Source organism: Podarcis erhardii (genome assembly GCF_964252035.2).
Source record: "Podarcis erhardii genome assembly, chromosome: 2".
Classification (NCBI taxonomy): domain Eukaryota; kingdom Metazoa; phylum Chordata; class Lepidosauria; order Squamata; family Lacertidae; genus Podarcis; species Podarcis erhardii.
Genome location: NC_138498.1, coordinates 54,699,536 through 54,712,730, shown reverse-complemented (window position 1 = coordinate 54,712,730; position 13,195 = coordinate 54,699,536). Strand labels below are relative to the sequence as shown.

Below are 13,195 nucleotides of genomic sequence, written 5' to 3'. Positions count from 1 at the left end.
TTGTTACCACTTGACCATGGCCGCTGTAACATCCTCCTCCTTGACTTCCCAGTCAAGGAGGAGTCGGTATACCTTGGAAAGGGTTTTTCTTTTAGAATTTACTAATTCGGATTTGAATCAAGTGATTTCTGCTGCAAAACCCTTTTGTTTATCAAATTTGAATTTTTCATGTACTGATGGTACTGAAACTAATCTGAGGTGTACTCTCTTATTTCCTCGAAGCTTTTTAATTTTAGTTGGTTGTCTTCTTCCTTTAATAGTGTTTTATATGTTGGCCAAGTTTCCTGGGTATTTTTTCCTTTTCACCATGGAGGCTTCAATTGGGGAAGTCCACAATGCCATTTTTCATGCTACCCAGCAATCCAGGATGAGGATTATATGTGCAGATTGCAGGATTTAGAACTGGGCTTGACTTTATATTTCCTTGAATTGGGCCTGCATCCAAACTCTTCTGTGTAAGCTCCCTCTCAACAGTACATTTGGTGAAGGGCACTTTAGAGCAATGCCTGCTTTGTTGTTTATTCATCAAAAGACAAGGCATAAGTGACCTTCCTTCCCACAGTTTCTGTCTTCATCATTTGCAATGACTACCATTGCAAAGTGAAAATTGAAATGCAGGAATTTGTGAACTGCCTTATTTTCAAAGACCAGATGGTGCTCCTTCACTCAAAATAACCTCTGCCAACTGGAGACTTGGTGGTACCATGACAACTGATGCAGAGAAACCTTAGATTCCTCAGATCATCATATATGGGGCCTATCCCAGCTTAGAAAGAGATCTCTGGGCAGAGGAGACAACCATTCTCCTCAACCCCCAACTGAGACAGCAAGGGGCTGCTTTGGGGAAGGAAGGAAACCAACCGGAAGGCAGTGGATGGATAATGACTATAATTTTTGCAGAGTAACTTGCTATTTGGTAATATATATGCTTAAATATTCCCAACACTACTATTTTAGTATGTACCAGCATGGCAACAAGTAGTCAATGTCTTCTACGTTTTTCTCATCATGTCTACATCCCTAAAAAGTTCAATGGTAGGGATAGGAGACCTCAGGCCCAAGGCCCAAATGTGCCCCCCCCCCCCGGCTGCTGCATCTGACTTGGAACTCTCCTCAGGCCATATTCCCTCCCAAGGCACAACCTTCATCTAGGCTGCTTTGCACTCTCCTTAAATGTTTTTGTCTGGCTGGAATCTGCCCTTCAACTCTGAAGATGCTTCTTGCTTGACTGGACGGAGGACAGTATTTAAAACAGTAGACTCAGGACAAGAGATCAAGGAATGCCAATGTAAACAGGTATGTCTTCAAAAAATCATGGAATGCCAATGCGGATGGGGCCTCATATTTCAGCAGGGAGTACATTCTATAGTACTAGGCCCACTGGTGAAAAAGCTTGGCCTCCCATAACCACAAGGCAATCATTCTTAGGCTGCAGCAAGACTAACCTGCAGAATGATATACAAAGTCTAGCTTCTAAAATGAAATTCTGAACAACCTAAAATTTATTTCAACCTGCAAATAGGAAAAATAGGATACAACAGCAAAAGGGATGCTGGGGAAACCTTGGTGATGCTGACAACTAGTATCCTCTGGAATCTGGTTAGCAGAAACTGCTCTCCCCTTACCAACAAAATTTCATGGAAATTCAATTTTTCACTTCTCTGTTTGTTGGGAGCACTTCGCATTAGGATAAGCAGAACCAGTCTATTATCATCCAAGTTGGATAGATCTCTTGGTTCCAGATCAGTCTCAAGCACCATAATGCCAAAGGCTGCAAAAGTATACTGTATACACAGGGAATGAACATGTTGATAGAGCAGTGTTTCCCAACCTTGTGCCTCCAGCTGTTTTTGGACTACAATTCCCATCATCCCTTGCCACTGGTCTTGCTAGTCAGGGATGATGGGAGTTGTAGTTCAAAAACAGCTGGAGGCACAAGGTTGGGAAACACTGTGATAGAGGAAAAAATGGTAATTTGCAAATCTTGACTGTAGGAGAGCTGCCCTTAAATAGCCAGCAGGCTAAATGGAGTTGTAGTTTCTGACTATTCATGGAAATGGGTGGCGCTGTGGGTTAAACCACAGAGCCTAGGACTTGCTAATCAGAAGGTCGGCAGTTCAAAGCCCTGCAACGGGGTGAGCTCCCGTTGCTCAGTCCCTGCTCCTGCCAACCTAGCAGTTCGAAAGCACGTCAAAGTGCAAGTAGATAAATAGGTACCACTCCGGTGGGAAGGTAAACGGCGTTTCCATGCGCTGCTCTGGTTCGCCAGAAGCGGCTTAGTCATGCTGGCCACATGACCCGGAAGCTGTATGCCGGCTCCCTCGACCAATAAAGCAAGATGAGCGCTGCAACCCCAGAGTCGGCCACAACTAGACCTAATGGTCAGGGGCCCCTTTACCTTATGGAAACATCATTTTAGCCTTCAAGTGCTTAGGGAACTTGTCCCAAGAGGTTTTCAGAGCAACTAATGTGGGACATGTGGTGTAATTTCTATAGTTTCTACATGTTCTGTAATTACATGTCATTTCCTTAAACTTTGTGGCTGAGTAGTGCAGGATTCCACAATGCACCATTGTTCTGAATAGAATTTTGTTTTTAGTTGATGAATAAATCCTGAAGATTTATTGTAGCCCCTTCCCCAAGCTGGTACTTCAGGATTTGGGGGGCTACACAGCAATTTGAGATTAGGGAAATGTGAGCTTGCTGGGCACTGGCAACTACAAAAATACATTGTTCACTACTGCAAGGCAGGACCTATTTTGGAAAAGGGTAGGATTGGTCCTCTGCTTCCATTCTGAAGAAAACTGTAGTCTTGCTTATAGCAGCAGGAACAGCTTTATTCCAAATAAACAGCTTTCCCACACCAGCAATGAACCATTTGTTTCAGTGTCTGTCAAAGGTGTCCCACAGAAGGCTGTGCGATCCTGTAACACACAATCCAGTTGCTTGGAGCAGCTATACACTCGCTTCCTGTTTATTCTCCACTTGGACTTTTTCCTTCATTTGTGTTTATGACGTAATGATAAAGGCACAAAAATCCTGGCCTTCAAGGTTCTCAGGGGGCTGGGGAATTTCACAGAAATATGGTTAATCTCTCTCTCCTACAATGACATTTCATCTGTAAAACTACACAGCTAGCACTCTTCCCATCTGGTGGTATGGCTGACAATTTCCCCTATAATGGGACAAAACCTGGCAATTTTCCTGCAGTGCAAAAGGAGACTGTGATTTTTCATTTTGGAGAGGCAGAAAGCAGAAGGGGTTTCTTCTCCCTCCAGTGACATTTCATTGCTCCCAATATAATGAGAGAGGCTCAAGAGTTTTCTACAGGAAGAGCCACATCCAACCTCTGCAAGTTTCTGAGTTTTCCACACTGGAAACAAGAGGAAATGTTTCAGTCATTTTGTTCTTACGCCAACAGCAGACCACCAGAAGATAAAAGAGAAATTAGATGATCCTACAGATTTCTAGGGTTGGAACTCATCCAGATTTGTGCTCATCCCACACCTAGAAAGCATGGGTCTGAGTGGTTTCCTGCTTATCCCATGCTTTCTAGGCATGGGTCTGAGTGGTTTTGGATTGCCCTGCTGCTTTCCCTGGGAAAATCAGATAAATTTGAGCAAAAGCCAACCTGGAGAAAACCTGTCTGAAGTTTGCCCCAATTCAGCAGTGAGGTTCCAAGTTTTTTGGGGGGAAAGCGGCGGGTCAAGGGCAAGTCTTGATGGTAGTTATGTTGAAAGTCACTTACTACTATTGGAGTAACCTAGAGCATTGATTTGTGATAATGCTTCTCCCTTGCCTAGATCAAGGATGGAGCAATGTGGGTGGGTGGAGAAACCTCTAACCTCTGCATGGTTAGAAGGTAGCCTGCTGTACAATTTTGCCTCTGACTCTGCCCACCACTGGCATGTTATGGTCACTGAAAGGCAGCTGTCATGCCAAAAAAGGCTCCTTGCCTCTGCTGCAGAAAGTATACAGAGCTGCTATGAGGCTCACACTATATGGCAGTACTACTCACAAGGGAATGGTCATTCGAGAGAACCAGCACCTCCCATGTAAGTGCTGAAAAAAGGGCTGTTGGTTGCACAAGCCATCATGGAATATCACCTGCCTAATTGCTCACAGTTTGTAGGAAATGAAGATTACATGAACACTGAAACCCAATCACACTGCAGCAAGAACATTTAGCCACAATAAAAGCGAGACTCTGCAGTTGCTGAGAATACAGGCTTAGTGGGATGTGAAATCCTATCCTTCTAAGGCACTGGAAAAGAGGTCAATAAAATCAGGACTATATACTCCGCCGAGTCTGGTCTGGGACCATAATAAATTCAATTAAATATACACTCCGCTACTGGGTGTGTGTGAAGGGGGGGGGAGAGTTGGAACTTTTCCAGGAATCTTATCCTTGGCTCTAACGCACCTACCCAGAGGTGTGACCTTGATACTGCTTGAATATCACAGTACAGAAAACCCAGCTATGCTTTTTATGTCACTGCTGCCTCTACAATGGCCACCTGCCAAGAACGAAACAGTTCTGCAAAGAGTGGCTTCTCTCTAGGAGGCACTCCTAGAACAGCATGGGACAAGGAAGGTTGAGCAAGGGAGTTGCTTTCAAGGTCACATGCAGCGGATTTATCTTGATAACTTTTTAAGGCTACTACATTACCCACAGTATTGTGGGGTGGTGGTTCAGCCAACACTGCCATATACATGTCGGAAAATTTATGGGTGGCAGATTAAGGTAAGGAACATACTTCCTTTGACATAAAGCTGCAGATTCATTCAGTACTGCTGTAGATTGTGCACAGAAAGAGGTACATATTTCCAGTTGCATGGTGCATATCCTAAGGCCAACCCACAGCAATGCATTACAGCTATATCCACCTGTGACACGTAACAGAAACACAATTGGAAGGTGCTTCAATACAATCTGCATTTTGATTAAACACAGCTAGTTATTAAATATTTCCTTTTCAAAATTCATTTGTAAAGGCCAGAGTCACTTTTTTTTTGTTTTGATCCCCGATGAACTGCCTCAATTCCAACTTGCAAGTCTGCTGAACCACAATTGACTGAGGGCCAATGCTTCTGAAGGATAGGGAAAAATCAATATCAGACGTCAAGGGAGAGGTCAAATTGAACTTGTTTTCACAATTGGCTTGTATGTGCTCTAAAGGACACTGCAGCAGCAGCAGAACAAAGAAACAAACCAAGCCAAGGTCTTCGGTGTTGAAAAAGGGAAGGAAATGAATCCAGCCTGCTTCTTGATGCTTATATTATGAATCTGAGGTGGTACAATAATCAGACACTGGGAGGAAAGAGTGAAAAAAATTGTGGCTGTCCAATGAACTCTAGTGATAGATATCAGGATATAATCATACGCTTGGAACAGCCATCTAATTGGGCTTCTGTGACATCTCCCACTAAGTGGAAGCGATAAAGCCAAAGAGGTCATTTTTGTAACCTGGTTATTAGGGGTTAGGGATTGATTCAATAGCAAAAAGAAAAGAAAAACTGCAAGCTACTACAGCATCATGGATGGGAGAAATGGCTATTTTCCTAGGAAAACAGCACCTTCGAGATATAAACTCTCTCAAGGGGAACATGCTCAGATTTTATTTGTACTTTTTGTGGACAAAAGAAAATAAACAAAACATGACAAAACACATGCAAGGAGAAAATGCCAATCTAAACAGGAAAACATGCAGCATTGTGAACCTTATCAGAGTTTGCATAATGGGATCAACATGTGCAAAAGTTAAGGAGACAGAGAGGTCTTGTTCCGCTTTAGGAAACGGACATAAGATCATGTGACAAAGGAGATCAGTCATAGAAAAAGGGAAGAAAATTTGTTCCCCACAGAAGTCCTGTTTTAAGTTCAGATGCAGCAATAAACCAGGCTTTGTCATTAGATGAATGGGTGATGCCATGCCTCATGCTTGCATGTGCTCTCCTCCCACCTTCCTTCGTGCAAGAGGGTTTGATGCTGGTTTAAGGGCAAGCTATGGTTTCCACAAACCATAGTCTGCTGCATTCAGATGGAATGACAAACAATGGTTTGCAAAAACAGAAGCTAAAGACTACCAATCTCCTCCCTTTCAGCATGATGGAAAGAAGGGAACACATCCAACTACAGTCAAACTCTAAAATATAGTTTGTTTACGCAAGACAAGTATTCTGATTCAATTGAATTATGCTGGTTCGCTGAGATTAAATCCCCCATGGATTCTTGGTTCAGGTATAAGAACAACTTGTTCTACTTTATAAATCCTGAGTCAAAATAATCTAGCTAAAATGACTCAGCCCCTTGAGAAATTCTTTACATAAGGGTTTGATCTGGATTAAAACATCTGTGTAATTTAACATAGACAAAAATAGTTAAGGATAACTCAACATCTACATAACACTTGTTCAGATTGAAAACCTATTCCAGTTATCCACTTAACTGTAAATCACTACTGGTTTCATTTTCTACTCTCTTTAGCGCATCAACTCGCCAAATTCTTTGAATATTTCATTTCAACTGCATTGGCATTTTCTCTTATTAAGTGGTGCAGGTGGAGCTGTGGTCTAAACCACTGAGCCTCTTGGGCTTGGTGATCAGAAGGTTGGAGGTTTGAATCCACGTGGTGGGGTGAGCTCCTGTTGCTGCCTCAGCTTTTGACAACCCAGCAGTTCGAAAGCATACCAGTCCAGGTGGATAAATAGGTAGTGCTGTGGCAAGAAGGTAAACAGCATTTCTGTGAGCTCTGGCACTCATCACAGTGTTGCGTTGCACCAGAAGCGCTTTAGTCATGCTGGACACATGACCCAGAAAGCTGTCTGCAGACAAACGCCGGCTCCCTTGGCCTGAAAGCAAGATGAGCGCCGCACCCCATAGTCTCCTTTGACTGTCCATGGGTCCTTTACCTTTACCTTCCCTTATTAAAGGGGGAGAGGCACATAACCAAACTTATGTGTGAAAATGTGAGCTGAGTGAGTTCAGAATGTGGTAAAAGCATGTCAAACACACTAACCAACAAGCATCTGGCATCTTTGGGACAGCATGGGAATGAACAGTGGGTTGTTACCAGTGGTGGAGTTATAAAGCAGTCACACAACCACATCACCACATACTGAACTCTACATGGATACGGTCAACCCCTATTTTCAACATACCAATTTGAGAATGTGATTTGATCTTTTATGTCAGGTGTGGGGAACCTTTACTAAGACTGAGGGCTGCATTCCATCATGAGCAATCTTCTCGTGGTCACATGCCAATGGTGGGCAGGGCTAGAGGCGAAGGTGGTTGGAGCAAAGTGTGCAACTTTTACCTTTGCTTAGGAGGCTACATTCCAGCCATGAAAATGTCCGAGGTTTCTGCACACACACTCCACCCATGCAAGCAAGAGGCATTATCACAGCTGAGTGGCACATTCCGCCCAGGCAAATGTACTTGAAGAGGACGCAGAGCAGGGCCAGTGCAAGGAGTGGCCTGGGAGGTGGGGTGTGTCCTGATGGCCGGGCAGAGATGCCTGCAGGGCTGTACTTGCCACCCAGGCTACAGGTTCTCCGTCTCTGCTTTAGTAGCTACATTCATCTTAGTTGTTATAGAAAATAGTGTATGACCTGCAATTTAATATCACCATTTCTGATTTGCAAAACCACCACATTAATAATTAAAAGCTGACTCCCAAACTGAAAGCACTCTTCAGATGGCAAGAAATGAAAAATGGGCTTTGGATTAAATTTTGAGGATCAGAATAACTTAGTTCAAAACCAATCTCTCTCTCCTGTCCTTTAAAAAAGCAATTAGCTGAATCTTTGCAAGAGATTTATTTCAATTCTGGCTGGAAAAGGCACCAGGCGGGGCCTTATAGCAATTGCACATCTCTTGTTCAGGGGGACAGAAAGCAATGGTGTGGGTCCCGTTCCCCATGCATTAAAGCAACTATTCATAAAATGCTTTGCCATTCCCTCCGCCTTCCACACCCAGGGATTTCCCATGTACTTTGAGCTTTCAGTTTGACATTAAGATATCTGAGAACCCAGTGAACCAGAAACTGAAGTGAGCTCTGGGTGTTACTCATTCTGGCAGGAGGGTAAGGTTCGGTTGTACAGAGATATAAACAGCACCAAGGTAAAAACTATTGAGCATGCTGCTTTTACTTTGGCAATCACAGCAGGAAGAGGATATATTCTGTTCACTTCCAGCTGGTAATACTTTGTGTCAGAAGTAAGCTTGATAACTGATTACTAAGAAAAAACTAAGGTTTCTTCTCCCCGCCCCCCAATAGACCTGCCATTGAGATATATATTTTTACATAAAATAAGTACAAATCCTATTTTCTCATTCATCCTTCCGTGGGCCAAAATATACTCACATTTGGAGTGCCTGTCACACAGGGCGGACGCTCGCATGTCACACAGTCTTATTGTCCCCTTGCTGCTGCTGTAGACAAAGGTGTTGCAGTGATGCGGATGGAACTCTGCAGCCGTAATCACTTCTGTCAGCTCCTCCATGTTTGCTGGTTTTATATCTACAATATCTGGCAGAAGTGAATCAAGGCAGAACAAACAGCACAGAGCAGGAGGCCTAACATGATGTCCCAAGGAAGTGGGGAGGAGACAAGAAACTGCCATATATCTGGACTGGGGAGACCTGGGTGGAACTCACTTCTCATTTGTGAATCTGAAACTGGGCCAACTACTAACCTTCTGAGTAACATACCTGAGATGTTATGAGGATAGAAGGGGATAATAAGAGAAGTTATCGCCTACCTGTCTGGGTGCCTGCATGTTAGCTCATTTACACTAAGCTATGGCTTGGTTTAATGTTATGTGTAAATGAGGGCAAACTGTGCATATTTATTTGTTTATATTTTGTTTATCAAAATATGTATATATTGCAGTTTCACAAAAATACTGGAGTGGTATACAACAATTATAAAAGCAATGAAAACATGCAAAAGCAGAATTAAAACCATAGATCACTGGCTACTGCAAGAGAAATATTATCTGCACAAGCCCGGTGGTATAGGAAAGTTTCCAGATTGTCCGCTGGAAGAGTTTTCCATAGGACTAGGCAAGTAACATGAAAGGATCAGTTTCGTGTTGACATCAGATGAATCTCACCAACTTGGGGGACAAATATCAAAGCTTCAACAAATGTTCTCAGGTGTGATATAAGAATTCAGGTGGTCCTTAAGGTACCCTGGATCCACGTTATTCAGGGTTTTATAAATTATTACCAGAAATTTATACTTGGCTAGGTAGTGCAGATGCTTTAATAAAAGTGTAACATGCTGTCAATCAACTGCCCCCATCAGCAGTTTAGTTGCTGCACTTTGGACTACAGCTCCCTGCCAGTCCAACTGAGCTGATGCAAGTTGTAGTCCAAAACATCAGGAATGGTAGCTTGGCAAAGGATGGTCTAGACCAAATCCTTCTCTAGCTCCATCCCTTTCAGTTGGAATGTTGTGCATATTATCAAGTCTCTTATGCATCCTCATGCTGTAACATGCCGTGGTGCTAGAAAGAACACTAATTCAAAGCATGTTGCTTTATCTGCCATCAACCATGTGCTAGGTGATTGACTCAAAATGAATCCTAACTCATTAGTCAACTAGGTTGCCCCCTGGCTGATGGTAGGCACGCAATAGATTTTCTATTTCAGAAAGCAAAATCAATCTGTAACACCATGGGCAATCATCTGAGGAAAATAAACAGACTAGTCAGATGAAATAAAAGGCTGAGGTAAGTCACATAAATACCAGCCACTTGCTCTCACAAAAACAAGTTATTAGCTCCTATTTTTCTCGCCTTCCGGGATTTTCTTTGTTGCTTATATCGGAGCAGACACTCTCCATTCTCTGCTAGTTGCCCTGGCATATGTAAACTATCCTCAGTGGGATTGTATTTTGGTAATTATAAATGTCCACTGCAAGGAGGTGAAAACCCCCAGCTCAGTCATCAAAACCTTACAATTTACCAGTAACCATGCTTTAACTGGGATAGGGCAACTACTTTATGGCATTCATGACCTTAATGACTCAACAAAATAGCAAGCTGTCTATCATTAAGTGTCTCCTTCCTTCTTTTCCTCTTACCAAATATTTTAGTTTGGCATACATTAACAAAATTGTTCCTCAAAGTGACAGCCTCATTGGTCTCGTTTGCACCTAATGCTATACTATGTTTAATATCAACCAAAGTTAATAAATCATGGTTTAGTGTCATGTGCGAATGAGGCCACTGGCTCCACAGAACAAAGGCTAAAGTCCAATTAGTTTAACAAAAAATGCTTTTCAAATATGGTTTTCCTTAACAGGCCAAGAAATTGATTCTCTCTGGTTGCCCATGATGCATGAGCCTAGGTCAAGAACTGAAGAGGTGGGAGTCAGGGCATGCAACTGTTTCTAGAGACCACTGGTTGAAATGGAGGTGGCTTAGAACATGGAACTATAACAATTCCTTGTCTGTTGTGAGTCTCCAGTATTGAGTGAAAGTGAATGGGAGACCATTTGATTATAAGGGATTGGACACAAGGTTTCCTTTCTAGAAGCCCATCTCCTGATCTTCCCTCCCTCCCTTAAACAAAACTCTTTGCTGGTGAAGAAGGGTCTATAAGCCCTTGCCTAGAATATGCATTAGTTGTATCCTATGCAATCATGTCCTGACCACACTGGAACAGGGTGAAGTGAGAATCATCTGTGAAGGAAGACCTACTAATAATGCCCTAGGGCAGTGTTTCCCAACCTTGTGCCTCCAGCTGTTTTTGGACTACAATTCCCATCATCCCTTGCCACTGGTCTTGCTAGTCAGGGATGATGGGAGTTGTAGTTCAAAAACAGCTGGAGGCACAAGGTTGGGAAACACTGCCCTAGGGTATTACTAACCTGACTCCCCTTCATTCCAGGAAGCACCAGGAACAGCTTAAGCAGGCTATGTTTCATCACATGGCCTGCCCAGGTTCCTTTGTTAGAACTGCATTAAACAGGTGATCACAATTCCACAATCTTTTCTGCCTACTCACTCTGGTCAGCTAATTTCCTACTATATCTGCTTGGCTATCGTGACGTGATAACCCTCCATTATCCAGGCTTTCCTTTGTTCACAGTCTACTCATTCTCCACCTGAAACTTGGCTAATTTCTTTTGTTAATTACAGGGCAATGCTATGCGTGTTTATTCAGAAGAAATTCCCACTGTATCCAGTGGGGTTTAACTCCCTAGTCACTGTGTTTAATACTGTATCCTTAATTTCCTTTCCAGTATGGGAGAAAGATATTTCCTGACCTTGCCCCATCCTGATAACTTCACAGCTCCTCAGAAACCTCTCTGGGTTCCCACCTATTCCTCCCCTTTTCACACCTGCATAAACCTGTAGTCCTGGGAGAATGAAGCGCATATGCACAGAAAACATGTAAAAAGCAGGGCAATGGAAGACTATGAGGGCTAACGAGAGTTATATCACCAATTCATAACACATTGAAGCAAAGGGCAGAATCTGTACACTGACACCAGCTTCACCAACAATTGATCTTTAGAGGAGATAAAATGTCTTTTCAATACAGAATTGGAGCAAAATTGAGATTGTGGCTAGGAATGTTTTGAGCATTCCTTGATTCCAATAAAAATAATAATAAAGAGCAGCACCCCATACAAAAACAGGGCAGTATATATCCAGGATGCAATGTGGTGCTTTCAGACCATATTATTTCCAAGCAAAATAACAGGAAATCTGTCTGTCTTGGGGTATTTTTTAGTCTCACAGGGATGTTTGCATCCACACTAATTAAAACCCAGCCTGTGCTTCTTTATTGATTTTAGTGCAAGGAAAGCTAGCAGCTAAAGTAACTGCTTACTTTCAGATTACAACCGTTTGCTTTGGTTCAAGATGGAAGAGTTATGATTCCTGCCCCCTGCAACCCAAGGGACAAAATGAAACAGTTTAAAAAAATAGCCAAGGCATCACGCTAGAAAAGCTTTCCAATAATTGCTGCCGGGGTTGGTTTTTTTTCAATTCTTCACATTTCGATCCAAGATGGAATCACAGATGGACACAATTGTAAGATTCAGGGTATTTATTGGTATTTTTTCCTCAGCTGGCCTTACCATTCAGATAAAAAGCCCTGATAAGTGCAGATGATCTTTTGATGATTGGCTCCCTCAGTCATTGCTCTGAGATGGTGGCCACTGATGTCAAGCAGTTTTAGATTTCACACTACAAAAACCCCAGCATGGGCCAATTCTGTTGGCTTTGTGAAGCCTTAGTGTGGATAAAGGGGAGGAGGAGGGAAAAGCACAGAGGCATTCTTTGCCCCATACGGAAAACAAATTAAGTTCCTGCTGCTAACAGTGGCAAATGGGAGGTTAGGAACATCCTTCTCCTGTAGGGATTACTGGGAAAATGTGGCTGTGTGAAAAATACTTTCCTTAATGTAGCATTATATGATGGGGAAATTGAATAGTTGGATATACCACCCTCCTCATCTTCTCATAAATGAAACTTGTGTTTCAGAGAGATAAGGGATCCAATTCACTGGGGCACGTCCCCCTACACAAGTCCTATTGGAATAAGCATGCGACTTTCCACCCTTATTGATAAATTTAAAAACTAGAGAATTGCCAGGTCCAGATGGTATCTACCCCAAAATTATTAAAGAACTCAAATGTTAAATTGCTGATTTAACAAAGCTATGGAACTTTACCCTAATATTAGCATCTGTAACCAGAGGGGCAGGAAGTGGGAAATGAAAGTTACATGCCATTGGGTTTAACATCTATTCCAGGCAAGTTTATGGAAGCAATTTTTAAAGACAAAATGTTCAAGCATATAGGAGAAAATGTGCTGGAAAAGAGTCAACATGGCTTCTGCAAACCATCTCTCTAACCTTTTAAAATTGTTTGAAAGGGTAAGTAAGCAGGCTGATAGAAGTGACCTGGTAGACACTGTGTATTGGTCTTCCAAAAAGCTTTTTGATAAATGTCTTCATCAAAGCCTTCTGAGTAAACCAAGCAGTCATGGAATAAATGGATGGGTCCTCTTATAGATCAGTAACTGGTTAAAAGAACAGAAAGCAGAGATTAGGCATAAATGGACAGTTCTCCCAATGCCTTCCACAAGGATCAATATTGAGGTTGGAGCTTTTTGAGCTTATTCATAAATTACAAAAATAGTGAGGTGTCCAAGTATACTTATGACTTTG

The 13,195-nt window shown here is 42.5% G+C and overlaps 1 protein-coding gene across 5 annotated transcripts in view; it reads right to left on the bottom strand.

The window, feature by feature from the left end:
- PPP2R2B (protein phosphatase 2 regulatory subunit Bbeta) overlaps positions 1-13,195 on the bottom strand; it is a 254,498-nt gene that overhangs the window by 18,465 nt on the left and 222,838 nt on the right. For all 5 annotated transcript variants that reach the window (XM_081852123.1, XM_081852125.1, XM_081852126.1 and 2 more), the window contains one exon: positions 8,370-8,534. In XM_081852123.1, the coding sequence (XP_081708249.1) occupies positions 8,370-8,534 (165 nt within the window). The remainder of the gene's footprint in view (positions 1-8,369; positions 8,535-13,195) is intronic.